This window comes from Ambystoma mexicanum, chromosome 3q (assembly GCF_040938575.1).
Source record: "Ambystoma mexicanum isolate Mex_15411 chromosome 3q, UKY_AmexF1_1, whole genome shotgun sequence".
NCBI classification, from domain to species: Eukaryota; Metazoa; Chordata; class Amphibia; order Caudata; family Ambystomatidae; genus Ambystoma; species Ambystoma mexicanum.
In genome coordinates, this window is record NC_090926.1 from 1,250,422,194 (window position 1) to 1,250,436,165 (window position 13,972).

Here is a 13,972-nt window from a genome sequence, read left to right on the forward strand (position 1 = left end):
TAAGTGTGAGGTAGCGGTGGATTGCAGTGGCATAGCATCTTGGAGATCCCAATAGATGTCTTTGTATTGAAGCGCACATGGTCTCTGCATAATCAATGCACATGTTCTCTGCACATTCAAACATATCAGTGCTCCCAATACACTTGGGGTCTTTATGCTTCTGTGGGGTCTCTGTGGTTCCAATCCATTCAGGTTCTCTGCAGTCCTGTACACATTTTCAGAAGATGACTGTGCTCTTAGCAGGCATGGGCACATTGTTCATGCATAAAATGGCCTCTCCGTACGCTTAGGCACACTCATGACACATCAGTATTTGTTAATGCAGTCACTGCTGTGAACACATAAACGTATGCAAAATTACGACATTTTGTCCCCTGCAGAGTTTGTGATATGTAAGGAAATTGTCTGCTATGTAAAAACAATCTGATTCAGCAACAATGTTTTAGAGCTCTGAGGAGGAGTGGAACTCCTGCTTTATACGTCTGTGTTCGTAAAACATTAGGAATACCTCTGCAGATGGACACCAGTGCTTTCCACAAACATTGGCATGTTGTTCAAAGCCAGAAAGTGGTGGATAGTTTGAGAGGCCCACGACTTTCTCCTAATCATGACTAGCCGTAGGGAACAGATGGACAATCGTCTCCATGTTTCCATCCATAGGCACACATGGTCCTTGGGTTCAGAACAATGAACCAGCAATCTCTCCACAGAGATCCCAATGTCCGTTTTCCCAGCAATCTACCTGCATTGTTTCAAGATAAGAGGACTAGTATTAATGTTTGAGACAAAACCTGCATTGGATTAATCTTCTTTAGCACTCTGAGCGTCCCACTCCACCCCACCCCAAGGTTGGCTTCGCAGTCAGAAATGTGGGCGTCTGCTCCTTGCCCCTGTGCCTCTGTGTGAAAGGTCTTCTGCCTGGGGACACCGCCACCCTAGTGGCAAAGATAGTGGTGTGGCACACTGCCAGGTGCTGGCATCCGCATTCATGTCCCCCGTCATCTCATCGACCCCCCCCCCCCCTCATCAACATCCATAACCTCTTGTATCTATGCACACAACATTCCTATGTACACAGCCTTCGTATTGTATGTGATGATGTTGGGCGCCAGGTCAATGTGGGGGAAAATGTGCACAAAGGCTCAGCTGAATGTGAAATCTTGACTCATTTCAGTCTTTGCATTGTTCACATTTGAAGTACGGGTGGATACTCAATGCCCATCGCGGCATCAGAGCCCTCTACTATGTGATGGCTCAGACTGAGGGTGTCTTGGTTTGGGGGCTGTGTACAATCCATTCATGCAATCCTTCCTTAAAGAGATTCCTGGTGGAGTTGGCTTTTTGATTGGAGGTGTGCAAGTGCGCATTATGAGCATGCAACCCGCTATAATGTGCATGCTTGGTGGGGGTGGTTTGAGGTTTTGGAGCATATGCTTTTCTATATGCGAAACCTGAGGCTGGGTTACATGTTTTTAGGCTTCAGCAGGATCGGTTTTTCTGTGCATGCGGTTGTCTTTAAGTTAATGTGGGGGGCATGACTTCTGTGCATGGGTGTGAGGGGCTCTGGCCTTAGAAAAGCATACATTTTTTTGCTTTTGGCTCCTCTTTAATTAAATGCTCATGCTATTGGAGAGGGGTGGTCTGGCTTTAGGGAGGGGGTTCATCCATAAGGAAATGCTTGAGTGTTGGGATGGGTGGAGGGCTCTGGCCCTTGGGAGGCATTCATATTCTGCATGGGGCTGCTCTTCATTTAAATGCCTGATGAGCTGAATTCCGGGTTGGGTTGGGGTGGTGTGTATTAGATTTGGAGTTTCTTTTATAGTTTGATTCTTAGGAGTGGGAGGGATATGGGACAGTGGGCTGCAGATGGCGCAACTTTAAGAGAGTTTTGATCGCATGAACAAGGGACACTCTCTGCTCATTAAGGTATAGGTGGTTCCTTATGGCAGGATGGGTGAAGTATAACCCTTTACTAACCGCGTCTCTCTCCCTCCATGTGTGCAGCTCCTTCATGAGGACCTGGCGCTGCAGTGGGTGGTGAGCAGCAGCAATGTGCGTGAGACGGCCTTGCACCAGGCATGGTTCTTCTTCCAGCTGATGGTAGGTGTCTTCTATGCCCATTCCGATCCCCTCTCCCTACTCCCACCCCACAATGGAAATTGTGCAACTTCTTGTGGAAGTGCCTCACGCTGATTTGGTCCTTGCCTTCCCACCCACAGGTAAAAAGTATGGCGCATCACCTCTATCTCTCTGACAAGCTGGATACGCCGCGCACTGGCCGCTTCCCAGATAGATTTGTGGACGACATCTCGGCCCTGGTGTGCACAATCAGTGCTGACATTGCAGGGCGTCACCAGAAGGTGATGAGGCCATCTGTGCTCTCTGACTTTCACTTTCATTCTGTCCCTCTTTTGCTTCCTTATTCCTTAATCACTCAGTTATTCACCTTCTATAGTGTGTATTCCTTTTCTGTACACTCTCTCCACCCTTTCTCAATTACTTTTGGGATCACGTCCCTGCAATCGCTTCACTGTTCTTCAAAAGGTGACAGTACGAGTAATTGATCCACAGGTAGACAACAGGGTGTCCTGCAAGAATTCACTGGCTCACCTGGCTGTAGATGTGGCTGATCAGTTATTGGTAAGTCTTAGGAGGGCAATGAGTGACTAGGAAACAGCGTGGCACTTTCCAGTACGGGCGAGGAGTGGGTCAACCAAACACATGAGACAAAAACAGAGTTCAATACTGTTATAATGACATCCAAAAACCTGGGCTGGAAGGAGCCCTATGGGGTCTAGAGCTTCTAACAAAAATTAAATGGGGCAACTTATTCTAAATACATCCCTGAAATATGTTGCGTCTATTGAAAGAGAAACATATCCTTTTACACTTGGGTTTTTTGGTTACTTTCATATGTGCCTATAGACAAGCTGGTGGCAGCAATTATATTTTTTAAATGTTTGTTATTTGTAGTGTGCCCATTCGCGTCTAACCACCTATGGATACTAAACGGCGCTAGCGCCCTCAAAATTGGCCGCAGCAAAATATTTTCACTTCTTCTTTGGCCATTTTGTCTTTTGGCCTTCTTCCTGCCTTGCCAGGTCAGGAAATGACATATTAGGTCATGCACTTGCCTGGGAAAGCGAGCTAGGTATGCCTTTGTGTGTGGCTCTGGAAGTGGATGGGGCTGTCTGGTCCTACTTTGCATCCATGGTGCCTGAAAGTCTGGGCATGGGGCATAAGTGAAAACCACAGTGTCCCTGATTGGACCAGTGCTGACTGTTCGAATGGTGCAGATCCTTACAATTGGTGGGCTTGGGCTTGGACTTCTTTCTAGGCTGGATTTTGGATAATCAGAGGACTCCTGCAGTCCTTTCTTTATACCAACGTTGGAGACCAGAATCCTGGTAAGAACAGAAGCCGACGGACGATTCGGAGAAGAGGCCCAGCATCCCCGCCTGTGTCTGGCTCGGTGAAGCTCTGTTGGACTGCCTGATCTGTGGGACCCTGAATGATTCTTCAACCCCTGGACTGGTGGGACCAACCAGTCTCAATGTCTACTCCTAGCTCCAGCCATCCTGAGCCTTTGGAAGTGTTGCTGGACCACTCCGTGCACAGACCAGCTCTCCAGTGGGCTTGCTCGGAATAACTGTCACCATTCAGCATTTAACTTCAGGGGCCGCCACAGCTTGTGGTGTAAGTAGCCTTCCTGATACATTTCTGCCTCCAAGCTTCAAGGGATCCTTCTCTGGAGGTTCTTCAACCGTGACTGGAAGGACGCCTGCCGTAACCTGTGTGCCGAGACCATCACTGGAACTCGCCTACCCTTGTCTGGTGAAGTGTCCTGAAGAGGTCTGCATCAGTGTCTTCTGCATTTCTCTATCGTCAAGGGTTGCACTATGCTACTGGACCCGACGGGAAGAATGCTTGCACCCGCAGCTTCTGCGTACCTCTCACCGGACCCACCGATGGGGTAAACAAACTCCAGTGACCCTCAGTCGACCCATTAAGTCTTCTGGAAAAATCAGAGTGAAAGGGGTAAGTAAACACCTGTCTCACCTTGCCCTCCATAGGATAAGAAAAAGTCTTTGTATCATTCCATTGAACTGCTTTTTGGTCGTCCCAACTGGGCATTGAAACCTGAAGATAAAAACACATTTTTACTTACCAGTAACTGTTGCAGCTCTTCTCTCGAACATTTCACCAACACTAGTACTTTACCTGCATCCGATACATTCTGGGGAGAATCATTGTGTTGTTTGGGCACAAGGCCCACTCTTCATAGGGATTGAACTTCTGAAATTAAGGCATTTTTCTTGTGACGTGGTTCTTTCTTGCTGCACCTCTTACCTTATTTCATTCATTTAAGTCATTGAATGCATGTTAAGAACATATGGTGACTTTATTTCTGATGCTTGTGAATCTGCTTAGAATTACCTGGTGTGCATATAGTCCAACATCTAGTGGTAATCGCAGAGTATTGCATCTTTTTTTCAAAGATCGAAATGGGACGCTGACCTGAGATTGACTGTAACACTATCCCGACTGTGATGTGTAGTGTACCCATGATCCTTCACACGTCAAAGTCCCCAGATTGTTTACGCCATAATGGTCGGTAGCATTAATGCAGAGCTTGTGATAACGTTATTTATTGCTAAATATTAGCATGTCTTCTCACCCTTTGACAATTAGACCCAATGGCCGTTTCCCGTGTGAGGATTTCTGCGACTGGATTCTGAATGGCTGGCGGCGGCCTTCACCATCAAGCTTAGGCCTTTCACAGTAGGGAGAGTGGGGCCCTTTCTTCTCGACATTAATCTTTAGAGAATGCCTTTTCCTACTTCTCCCTTGTCTGGCTGCTATTTTTCAAATTAATAATAGAGCGAACTCAATTAAAATGTTGCCCTTGCTGCAATAGTAAGTTTCCTTGAAGGGACACTCATAAGGAGTGTAATAACTGCTTACATCCTGACCACGAGTGGCGTTGCAAGTCTGGTTGACTCTTTAAGCCTAAGACATTTAAAGAAAGACGCACTAAGCAGTGGGCGGCCTACACCATGCAGGCCGAATCCCATTCCCCCACTGGCGCTGTCATATTGCTAGGATCTCTCCAGCAACCGTGGCTCCAGTTGGGTGGCCCAAAACATTGTTTCAGAGTCTGCCGACTGCTGCATGCCTGTCCCCACCCCCGCTAGGCATGCTGAACACACAGCTACGGAGAAACAGCCCACTGGCGACAGGGGCACACATGCTCACACCACCAAGGCAAACCACACAACCTCCAGGCTCCCTCAACGGTACCGTTGAAGAAGCAGACTGCACCCACAGACCCATTGAACCCTATTGAACCTTCTGAGTACTTGACCCTCTGCTCCTCCGCATTTAGCGCATGGTTCAAAGTCTTCGACTATACACAGTGCTCCCCCTAAATCTTTGGAAATTGTTTCAACGAAAGACAGATCAAAACACACGTCCTTGGGTAAAACACACCTTTAATTAAGGATAAGTTGCCAAATACACTTAGATTCCCATGGTTCTGGCCCACATGTAACCCCCGTTTTACCTCCGGGTTATGCCCCGGCCTCTTCCCCACTGTCACAATCCCTACAGGGCAGAAAGGTCCCGTTCAAGAGGAGTTTGCTTACCCACTCTCTGAATCTCCTACTACAGGGTCCTGGATTAGGGCATGGCTTGAGGAATGTATTGAAAAGGTGTCCTAGTTCATTGATTTCTCAGACAGGTTTGATAGGAGTCCTCATAAGAGAACTAATTTCTTAGATGAGGACCCGAGCCCTACACGTCTCCCAGACTTTAGTCCCCTGTTTTCTCTGTGGATGCAGAATTGTTTTATATCCTAGACCAAGGAGATGACCCCCAAGATCCTGCCTCCCAGGACCCAGACATACATTTTATAGGGCAAATGACGCAACTAACATAGGATACTACGTTGGTCCCGGATTGGACAGTCCATATGGTGCCCATGGTGTGGGTGGCATCTCTTCCTCCGGGTTGGCTGCTTGGTTGGAGGGAGGATGGACGTCAGGCATCTGTGTTCCAAATGGGTGAAGGTCAGGTCGCTGTGAAGCAGGGTGGTCACTAGCTAAGATAACATAATATATTCTCAAAAATGCATGCACTAAATAATAATCATTCAAAGTCTTTGAACAACTTATCATGTCTCCATAAACTTCACACGTGTATCTATACTATCAATAACATCGGATTATAAAGGCCCTAGGTTAAGGGTCTTGACCACCATAATACACCAGTTGAAGTGAGGGTCTGTGTTCATAAGAATCTCTGGTATGTGACATTTTGTTAGTGGTAGACAACGATATACTGCAGCAGGGGTCTAATGTTAGTTGGGAATCTGTTGGGTGGGCATCATGGCGTGGTTAGTGGTCTGGCCCATGAAAGGAATACCTTGCAGGGGCACAGGGTCACAATGGCAGTAAGTTTCCACTGGCGAGGGTGCCGGGGCAAGGACACGTTTGTGGAGATAAACGAGCTATGTGCTTAGCTCATGTTGGTTCACATGCAGGACAGTGATCTCAGAGGAAGAGTGATGTGTTACATTTATTATTTGTTGCAAGTACCTTTGGCTGCTACGTGAGAATGGAGCCGCAGAGTTTTCCAGTCAGAGTGGGAAAGATGGTGGGGGCCATGTGCCCTGCGCGTCTGGCCGTTGCGAGAAAGGGAAGAGAAGCGTTTTGTACTATCGCAGTGAGGCCTAGTCACCAAGATGGAGGCGAAAGGGGGTACAAAAATTGATGCCCTGTGTCCTGCTCAGTGGTCCCATCTACGCGAATGTTAACCAAAGTCGACATTGCATAAGGGCAAGGGGCGAATCCACTACTGGAGGCACTTGGTCCGAGTTTTGTACTGAGAAGTAAAGGATGCAGGGGGCCTGCTGGCCCCTTGCTCCCACACACCACTGATGACCAGGGGACTTGGCCAACTACCCCCTGCGCATGAGGAAGAACCTGACAACATCTTTGTAGACGCCTGTCGCACAGCCCAGAGAGTCTTCTCCTATTGACATTGTTTGTGCCCTCCCTGACTTACACGTGTAAAATGAATAAAACAGACACTCCCTGGACAGGGAATAAGGCACACAAGAGCAGGCTGCGAGAGTTCAAGGAAAAATTGATCTAGATCTCCGAGAGCGCTCTGACCACATCAAAGTTACAACACATTTATATAGTACTGTCAGGCTGAGAGGTCCTGTATCCGCGGAAGCTGCTGAACCCCCGACAATCCCCCTGAGATGTATTTCCCAGAACTAGTTTTCAATACAGCTCTGTAAACTACACCCCAAAGGGAAAGGGGGAATGGGACAACAAAACAACACCAGGCAGACTGCGTCAAGGCTAATCAGTGCTGAACCTGCAGAGGATAAAGAATAACATATACACTTCCTTAATTCACTTACTTAACCTTATGAATGGGAAGTCATTAATCCTTAACTAATAATTGAGAATCCTACCTGGTTCTTCTCTTGAAATTTCTTAGAGAAGCGGATAAGAAGCTGAAAATCTCTCTTACTTGCGATACTTGAAATTCCCAGCAACTTCTTACATTAGGCAAAACTGGAAGTCTTAGTTCTTTGTTTGTCTTTTTTCCAACATGCACTGGTAGTTCAATTAGATTGTCTTTAAAATGTTCTTTCTTGTCATTTCAAAACTTTTCAAACTATTTATAATTATCTTGAGTCTTTGAATCCTTGAAGAAAGAGGAAACGCGTGCTAACTGCACACGCAGGTTATTTCCATTAAAATTATCGATGAACTTCACATAGAAATCTTCCTGGTTGAAGAACACGCGCAAACGGATGAAGACGTGCGATCAAAATAATCCACACGCGCAAAAAATCCACACGCGCAATAATTTACACGCGCAATAGTCCACACGCGCAATAATGTTCTCCTGCGAGACACGCGAAATAAGAACACCCGCGCTATTGAGTTCAAACGCAACGAAGTGATTCTCACGCGCAAAATCACTCGCGATGGAAAAAACACACGCGCACTCTCATGGCACGCGACAAACAGATTCTCGCGCTTTGTACCCCCGCGCTAAAAATCACACGCGCTTTGTACTTCACACGCGCTTTGTACTTCACACGCGCTTTGTACACTCGCGCTAAAAATCACACGCGCTTTGTATTTCACACGCGCTTTGTATTTCACATGCGCTTTGTACACTCGCGCTAAAAATCACACGCGCTTTGTATTTCACACGCGCTTTATTTTTCACACGCGCTTTGTAGTTCTCACGCAGCGTATAGCTTTTCGCGCAAAGGATCACCCGCGCAATAAAACACACGCGCGTTTAAAATGGCACGAGACCAACCTCTACTCGCGCTCGGAATACACACGCTAGAAAGCACGCGCTCACTTGAATACGCACGCAACAGTCAAAATCTCGCGCTAAGGAACACCGCACTGGAAACACAAGCGCACTCCGATAGTTCAATAGTTTTAGTAGAAACACTACTTTTAACGAATTTTCAAGGAGACTGTTATTAAGATGAACAGATTTACAGTAGAAATAAAGTCACTTATCTCCTGAGCGAATTCACAAAGATTTCCTGCTTTTCCTATCTTCAAAACGAATTCCTGCCAGCTGAAGACTTCTCCTGAACCCCCAAGAAAGTAGCCGCTCAACTGCTGAGATCTGAAGGATAAAATCCACCAGGCCTAATACTAAAGCAGGAGCAGCCACTGAACACGTCCTCTCAGATGGGGTTTTGATGATGAAAGGCACAGAGTGACAGTTTAGAATGTTCATTGTTGTTCAGCATTGTCTTCCAGCCAATCAGAGCTGTCACTGTGAGGCTCCATCTTGCCTTGGGTCAGAACCAGGATTCTGAATCAACAAGTTAAGGCCTAACCAACTATAATGGAAAACTTCCCACCCATACAAAGCTAATCTGAAAAGGATAATAATAAAAAGGAAACTTGAATAAGAGAAGGAAACCTGACAAGTACATTGACATCTTTAACATATGGGGCTACATTGGACCTGGATTGGTCAGCCAAAGTGGTGTCTTAGGTGTGGGCATCATCTCTTCTTCCGGGTTGGTTGCTTGGTTGGCGGGAGGATTTACGTCAGACATCTGTGCTCCGGATGGGTGAAGGTCAGGTCGCTGTGAAACACGATGGTCACTATCTAAGCTAAGAAAATACATTCTGAATAATGCATGCACTAAATTATGGTTGATCAAAAAGACCCTCAGTAGTGTATCATGTCATTGTACAAATCACTCAAGGGTTTATATCATCTATAACATTTGGGTTATACAGGTCACATGTTTATGGGCCTTGACCACCATAATAATCTCATTGAACTATAGGATTAGTCTCACAAGAATCTCGGGTATGTGGCACTTGTTAGTATTGGACACGATATACTGCAGCAGGGGTCTAATGTTAGTTGGGGGTCTGTTGGGTGGGCTCCATAGCATGGTTGGCAGTCTGGCACTTGAAAGGAATGCCTTGCAATGACACAGGGTTAGAATAGCAAAAGTTTCAACTGGTGAGGGTAAGAGGGCAAGGACACTTTTGTGGAGATGGACGAGCTATGTGCTTGGCTCATGTTGGTTCACATGCATGACCGTGATCTCAGAGGAAAAGGGATGTGTTACATTTATTATTTGTTGCAAGCAGCGTTTTCCTGTTGGAGTGGGGACGAGGGTGGGGGCCATGTGCTCCGAGCTACTGCAGCGGGCAAAAGGGAGAGATGCATTTTGTACTATCGCAGTGAGGCCTGGTTACCAAGATGGAGTCGAAAGGGGGTACAAAAAATGGATGACCTGTGTCCTGCTTGGTGGTCCCATCTATGCGAATGTAACCCAAAGTTCGCATAAGGGCGAGGGGCGTACCCACCACTAGAGGCACTTGGTCCGAGTTTTGTACTGAGAAGTGATGATAGCGCACTCCCACACAACATCCAGCTGCTATTTTTTGCCTGACTTTGTGGAGGATATCCTCAGAGAGAAGATACCGGTCTGTCAGTCGATTCCCCCTTCTCAACTCTATCCCCATTCTTTACTTAAGCTGTCCCTTACTCAGGCAGTTAACACATGCATTGAGAACATTTTCAGGCCTGCTCTCTCGGATCCCCTCTATAGTCGGAATAATCTGTTCCGGGTTCATTGGTGGTCCCCACAAGCAGAAAGCTTGCAGGCATTGCCTTGTCTTTCGCTGAGGCTCCTCCCGACAAGGACTGTAAAAAACGATATTCCTTACGTAAAATGTTCTTCTACGCTTATCATACTTGCATTGCCAATAACACCACCTTGCTTACCAGCTTCAGTGATGTCCAGTGGTGTTTGGTGCAGGACGGACTGCAGAGTGTTCCTGAACCAGCCAAGTCACAGCTGCTTGCTATTCTGCAAGAACAAGTCACTCATAATATTTTGAAAAACATGCTAGATTCCGCCGAAACAGCTAGCAATGTGTTAGTGGAAGGAACTCTTTTTAAAGCGTCACGCTTAGTTGAAGAACTCGGGATTCCATCCCGAGACGCAGGCCTCCCTTAACAATAAGCCTATAGAAGAGTCTGCTTTGTTTGAAAAGGCGGTGGTCAACGCGCTTTAAACAGGGAAGAAAGAACATAAGACCTCAAAGTCTCTTAACCAGATCCCCAGCAGGCTGTGTATGCAGCACAGGGTTTTCAATACCGGCCGCTCCTTTAGAGGGCAGTCCTTCTTTAGACCCGCAGAGGTCTCTTATAACTCAGGAGGTTTGCCATGGTACTAACCAAGGATCGTCCAACGCATATGAAGCTCCTCAACAACAAGGGTTTTGGCGTGGCAAAGGACGGGGTAGGAATTCAGCCGCCCCCGATGCTCCCCTGCCAATAAATGAGACTGGTTATAATCCCCTCCAATGCATCTCCAGTAGGAGGGTGGATAACATGCTTCACCCACGCATGGGAGGGTATCACTTCAGACAAGTGGGTGCTAAAGACAGTGGGCAAGGGTTATTGCATCAAGTTTCTTCAAACCCCTCGATACCACCCGCCAGACCAGAAGAATGTCTCCAGAATGTCTCCTTATCCTTCAGATAGAAGTGGATGCCCTGCTGCAAAAGGGAGTGTTAGGGAGAATTCCCAGAAATGTGCTAATTCCCCTCTACCTTAGAGACCCCCAGCAACTTTGTTGGATGTTAGGACTGGAGAGAGTGAGACTCTTTTTCCAACTCTCATGTATTGTTTAATGTGATTTGAACTCGGTGTTTCTTTGTTAAGCATTGAGTCTGACAAACTCCATAGGCATCATCTTTACATTGTGTCGCACAGCACCTTCAGTGCAGCGGCACAGGGAAGTCACTTAGATTTCCCAAAAGTTTAAGCACCTTCTCTTGGATAAACTACTGTTTCCAAGAGCAGTGAGGTGAGATTGACTTTACTTACATTTCTTGATCCAGCACACACTATCTTACAATAGGGTGCTGGAGGGGTTACTTAGTATCTCCTTTGTCTAGTTTCTCATGTAACATTTTTATGTTACCCTTTCCTTGATGAAAAGTGGTTTACTATTAACTACCGTGGTGTGCTTTTACCGCGGCCTGCGTTCGCAGCTTCAGTAAAGCACCCAAGTGTGCCATTTTTATCAAAATGGCCCCGGTCTTCTTTTTTCGCCATTTCTTTGTGGAAAGATCCTTCTTGAGATTTACTCTGCGCGCCAAACCAGGTTTGTTCCCTTTGTTCATTTTGTCTTTGGCGAGATTCACAAGTGAAGCCCTGGCGTGGGCAGGAAGCAAGGGGGGTGCCAGAAACTCCCTGTGCTTAGTCTCTTAGGAGACAGAAATGCACTGTTAGGTGATGGGCCGGCTGGCTGTCCGGCAAGGTCAGCCACCCTGCTGGATGACTGACAGCTAGGCTGGAATGAATGGGAGAAACCTGCATAAAAAGCGATGCTTTTTGGCTTGGAAGGCAGAGTCGACCACTGGAAAAAGGAATCGGAAGAAGAACTTGGAAGAGACGCATGTTGCAACTCTTGCACTGTTGGTTTGCCCGGTGAAGCCCTGCTGCTGTGCTGAAGCTGCAAATTCGTTTTGACTAGAGAAGCCCTGCAAGGATGACTTCTCCCCTTGAGTTGGTGGAACCAATGAACTCCAAATTAAGCCACCTGGGCATCCTCTCGAAGCTGGTTTTATTTCCTCTGCAGTTGCTGCTGGAAACCGAAGAGCCAGAGAGAGGAACACCAGATTGTGTGCGTTACTTTTAAGTTGGCCAAGAGCTCCAGGAAGATCCTCCGGACTCCCAGGAAGCAGGACTGACCGAGTCTGAGCCACCTCAACAGAGTGCAGGACTCCAGATGCAAGGAAAGCCCATTTCGGCAGCCAAGAGTCCGCAGTGGTGATATTTGCTGAGACGCGAGGAGCTGAAGTGCCACTGAATAGAAGTTGGTCCTTTTCTGTCACCGACCGTTGCATTGCAGGGGTCCTCCAGATGGCCTCCCTCTTGTCCCCACGACTGAGGCCCAGGAACACAGGATCTGCAGAGCTGCACAGGAACAGAAGCCAGATGGAACCGTTTTTCTTCTAACCAAAGGTAATGTAAAGTCTTAGAGAACTTACCTCTGGTTTTGTAACTTCACTTGTTCTCAGTGGAGACTTGTCTTGATTGCTACTGTAGAGTTGCTCCCGGATGGCACCTAAATGGAGTTCTAACAGGACTATTGGGGCCTCCCTATGAACCCATGCATAAGGCTAGCCTTAAAACACTTGCTTACAAAACCGCCTTCCTGGTGGCAGTCCCTTCAATAAAAGGAGTTGGTGAACTACAGGACCTTTCAGTTCAAGACCCATTTGTTACAATTCGCAAATAGGAGGTGGTTCTGCACACTCACTCAAGTAAACCAATCAATGGTACTTAATGCAGATGTAGTTCAAATGATGAGAACCAGTCACAAGTTCAATCCCCTCTACTTTAGAAGTCCAACCCTATGATGTTAAGTCACAGGTTCCAACACAAGCTTTTCCTCGCGTATGTATTCTCTAAAGAGATGCAATAGATTTGTGGTTATGATTCAGAATAGTTTCTAACTATTTAAAAGTTCAGCAATGATTTACCAGAAGAAACGCAAGTACTCTATCTTCCAGACCCAAGGCTAACCCAGGGGCAGGATACTTGAGCCAGGTTTGATGGCCAAAGCTTAGTAAGAGGGAGATAGGAGACAACAGCATTTTCACCCAATATCCTATGGAGGACAGGCACAGTTAGGCTTACTTAACCCTGTGACTCAGATTTTCCCAAGGATCAGCGTGGTTATCTGGGGGTCACTGGGAGCGCAGTTATCCGTCCTTTGTTCGGTTGAGAGATGCCATGGGGTTGCAGGTTCGAGGCTTCTTCCGTTCAGATGCAACTGCAAGATGCAAGCCCGGCCAATGAAGAAATGCAGACTTTGCCAATGGTGACCTCTTTCGGACACTTCACGGAATGGAGGAAGGTGAGTTCCAGTGACTTGATGCTAGGAAGCTGAAAATTTAAGAGGAGGAGGAGGAGGAGGCGGCGACGTATGGCACAAGCTGGTGCCATACTTGAATGCAGAACGGCGACCATTCTGGCGTGGTAGCCTACGAGGGAGCTGTTCAGTCCTCTGGCAATCCAGGGACACTTCCGAAGGCTCTGACGCGGTTGGATCCTCAAGACGCCACCTAGACTAGTTGGTCCTACTAGTCTGTGGGCTGATTCACGACAAGGATCTTCAGAGAGGAGGGAATGCTGGTCCACTGCAGAAGTCACCCACTGATCCTCAACGGCCTTCTTTTCGTCAAAGGATTATTGGGTCCAACATACATCCCTAGAATTACTGCAGGAGTAGTCCTCTTATCCAAAATCTGGGTTGAAAGAGCAAGCCCAAGTCCACCAACGGTAAGGATCTGCACTATTCAAACAGCTAGTTGTCCAATCAAGGACAAATACTGGTTTCACATCCGCCCCAGTAGTTGACTTTCTGGCA

General features: G+C 47.1%; 1 protein-coding gene across 6 annotated transcripts in view; it reads left to right on the top strand.

The window, feature by feature from the left end:
- DOCK6 (dedicator of cytokinesis 6) overlaps window positions 1-13,972 on the top strand; it is a 1,219,180-nt gene that overhangs the window by 590,894 nt on the left and 614,314 nt on the right. For all 6 annotated transcript variants that reach the window (XM_069604231.1, XM_069604230.1, XM_069604232.1 and 3 more), the window contains 2 exons: window positions 2,005-2,100; window positions 2,220-2,360. In XM_069604231.1, coding sequence (XP_069460332.1) covers window positions 2,005-2,100; window positions 2,220-2,360 — 237 coding nt within the window. The remainder of the gene's footprint in view (window positions 1-2,004; window positions 2,101-2,219; window positions 2,361-13,972) is intronic.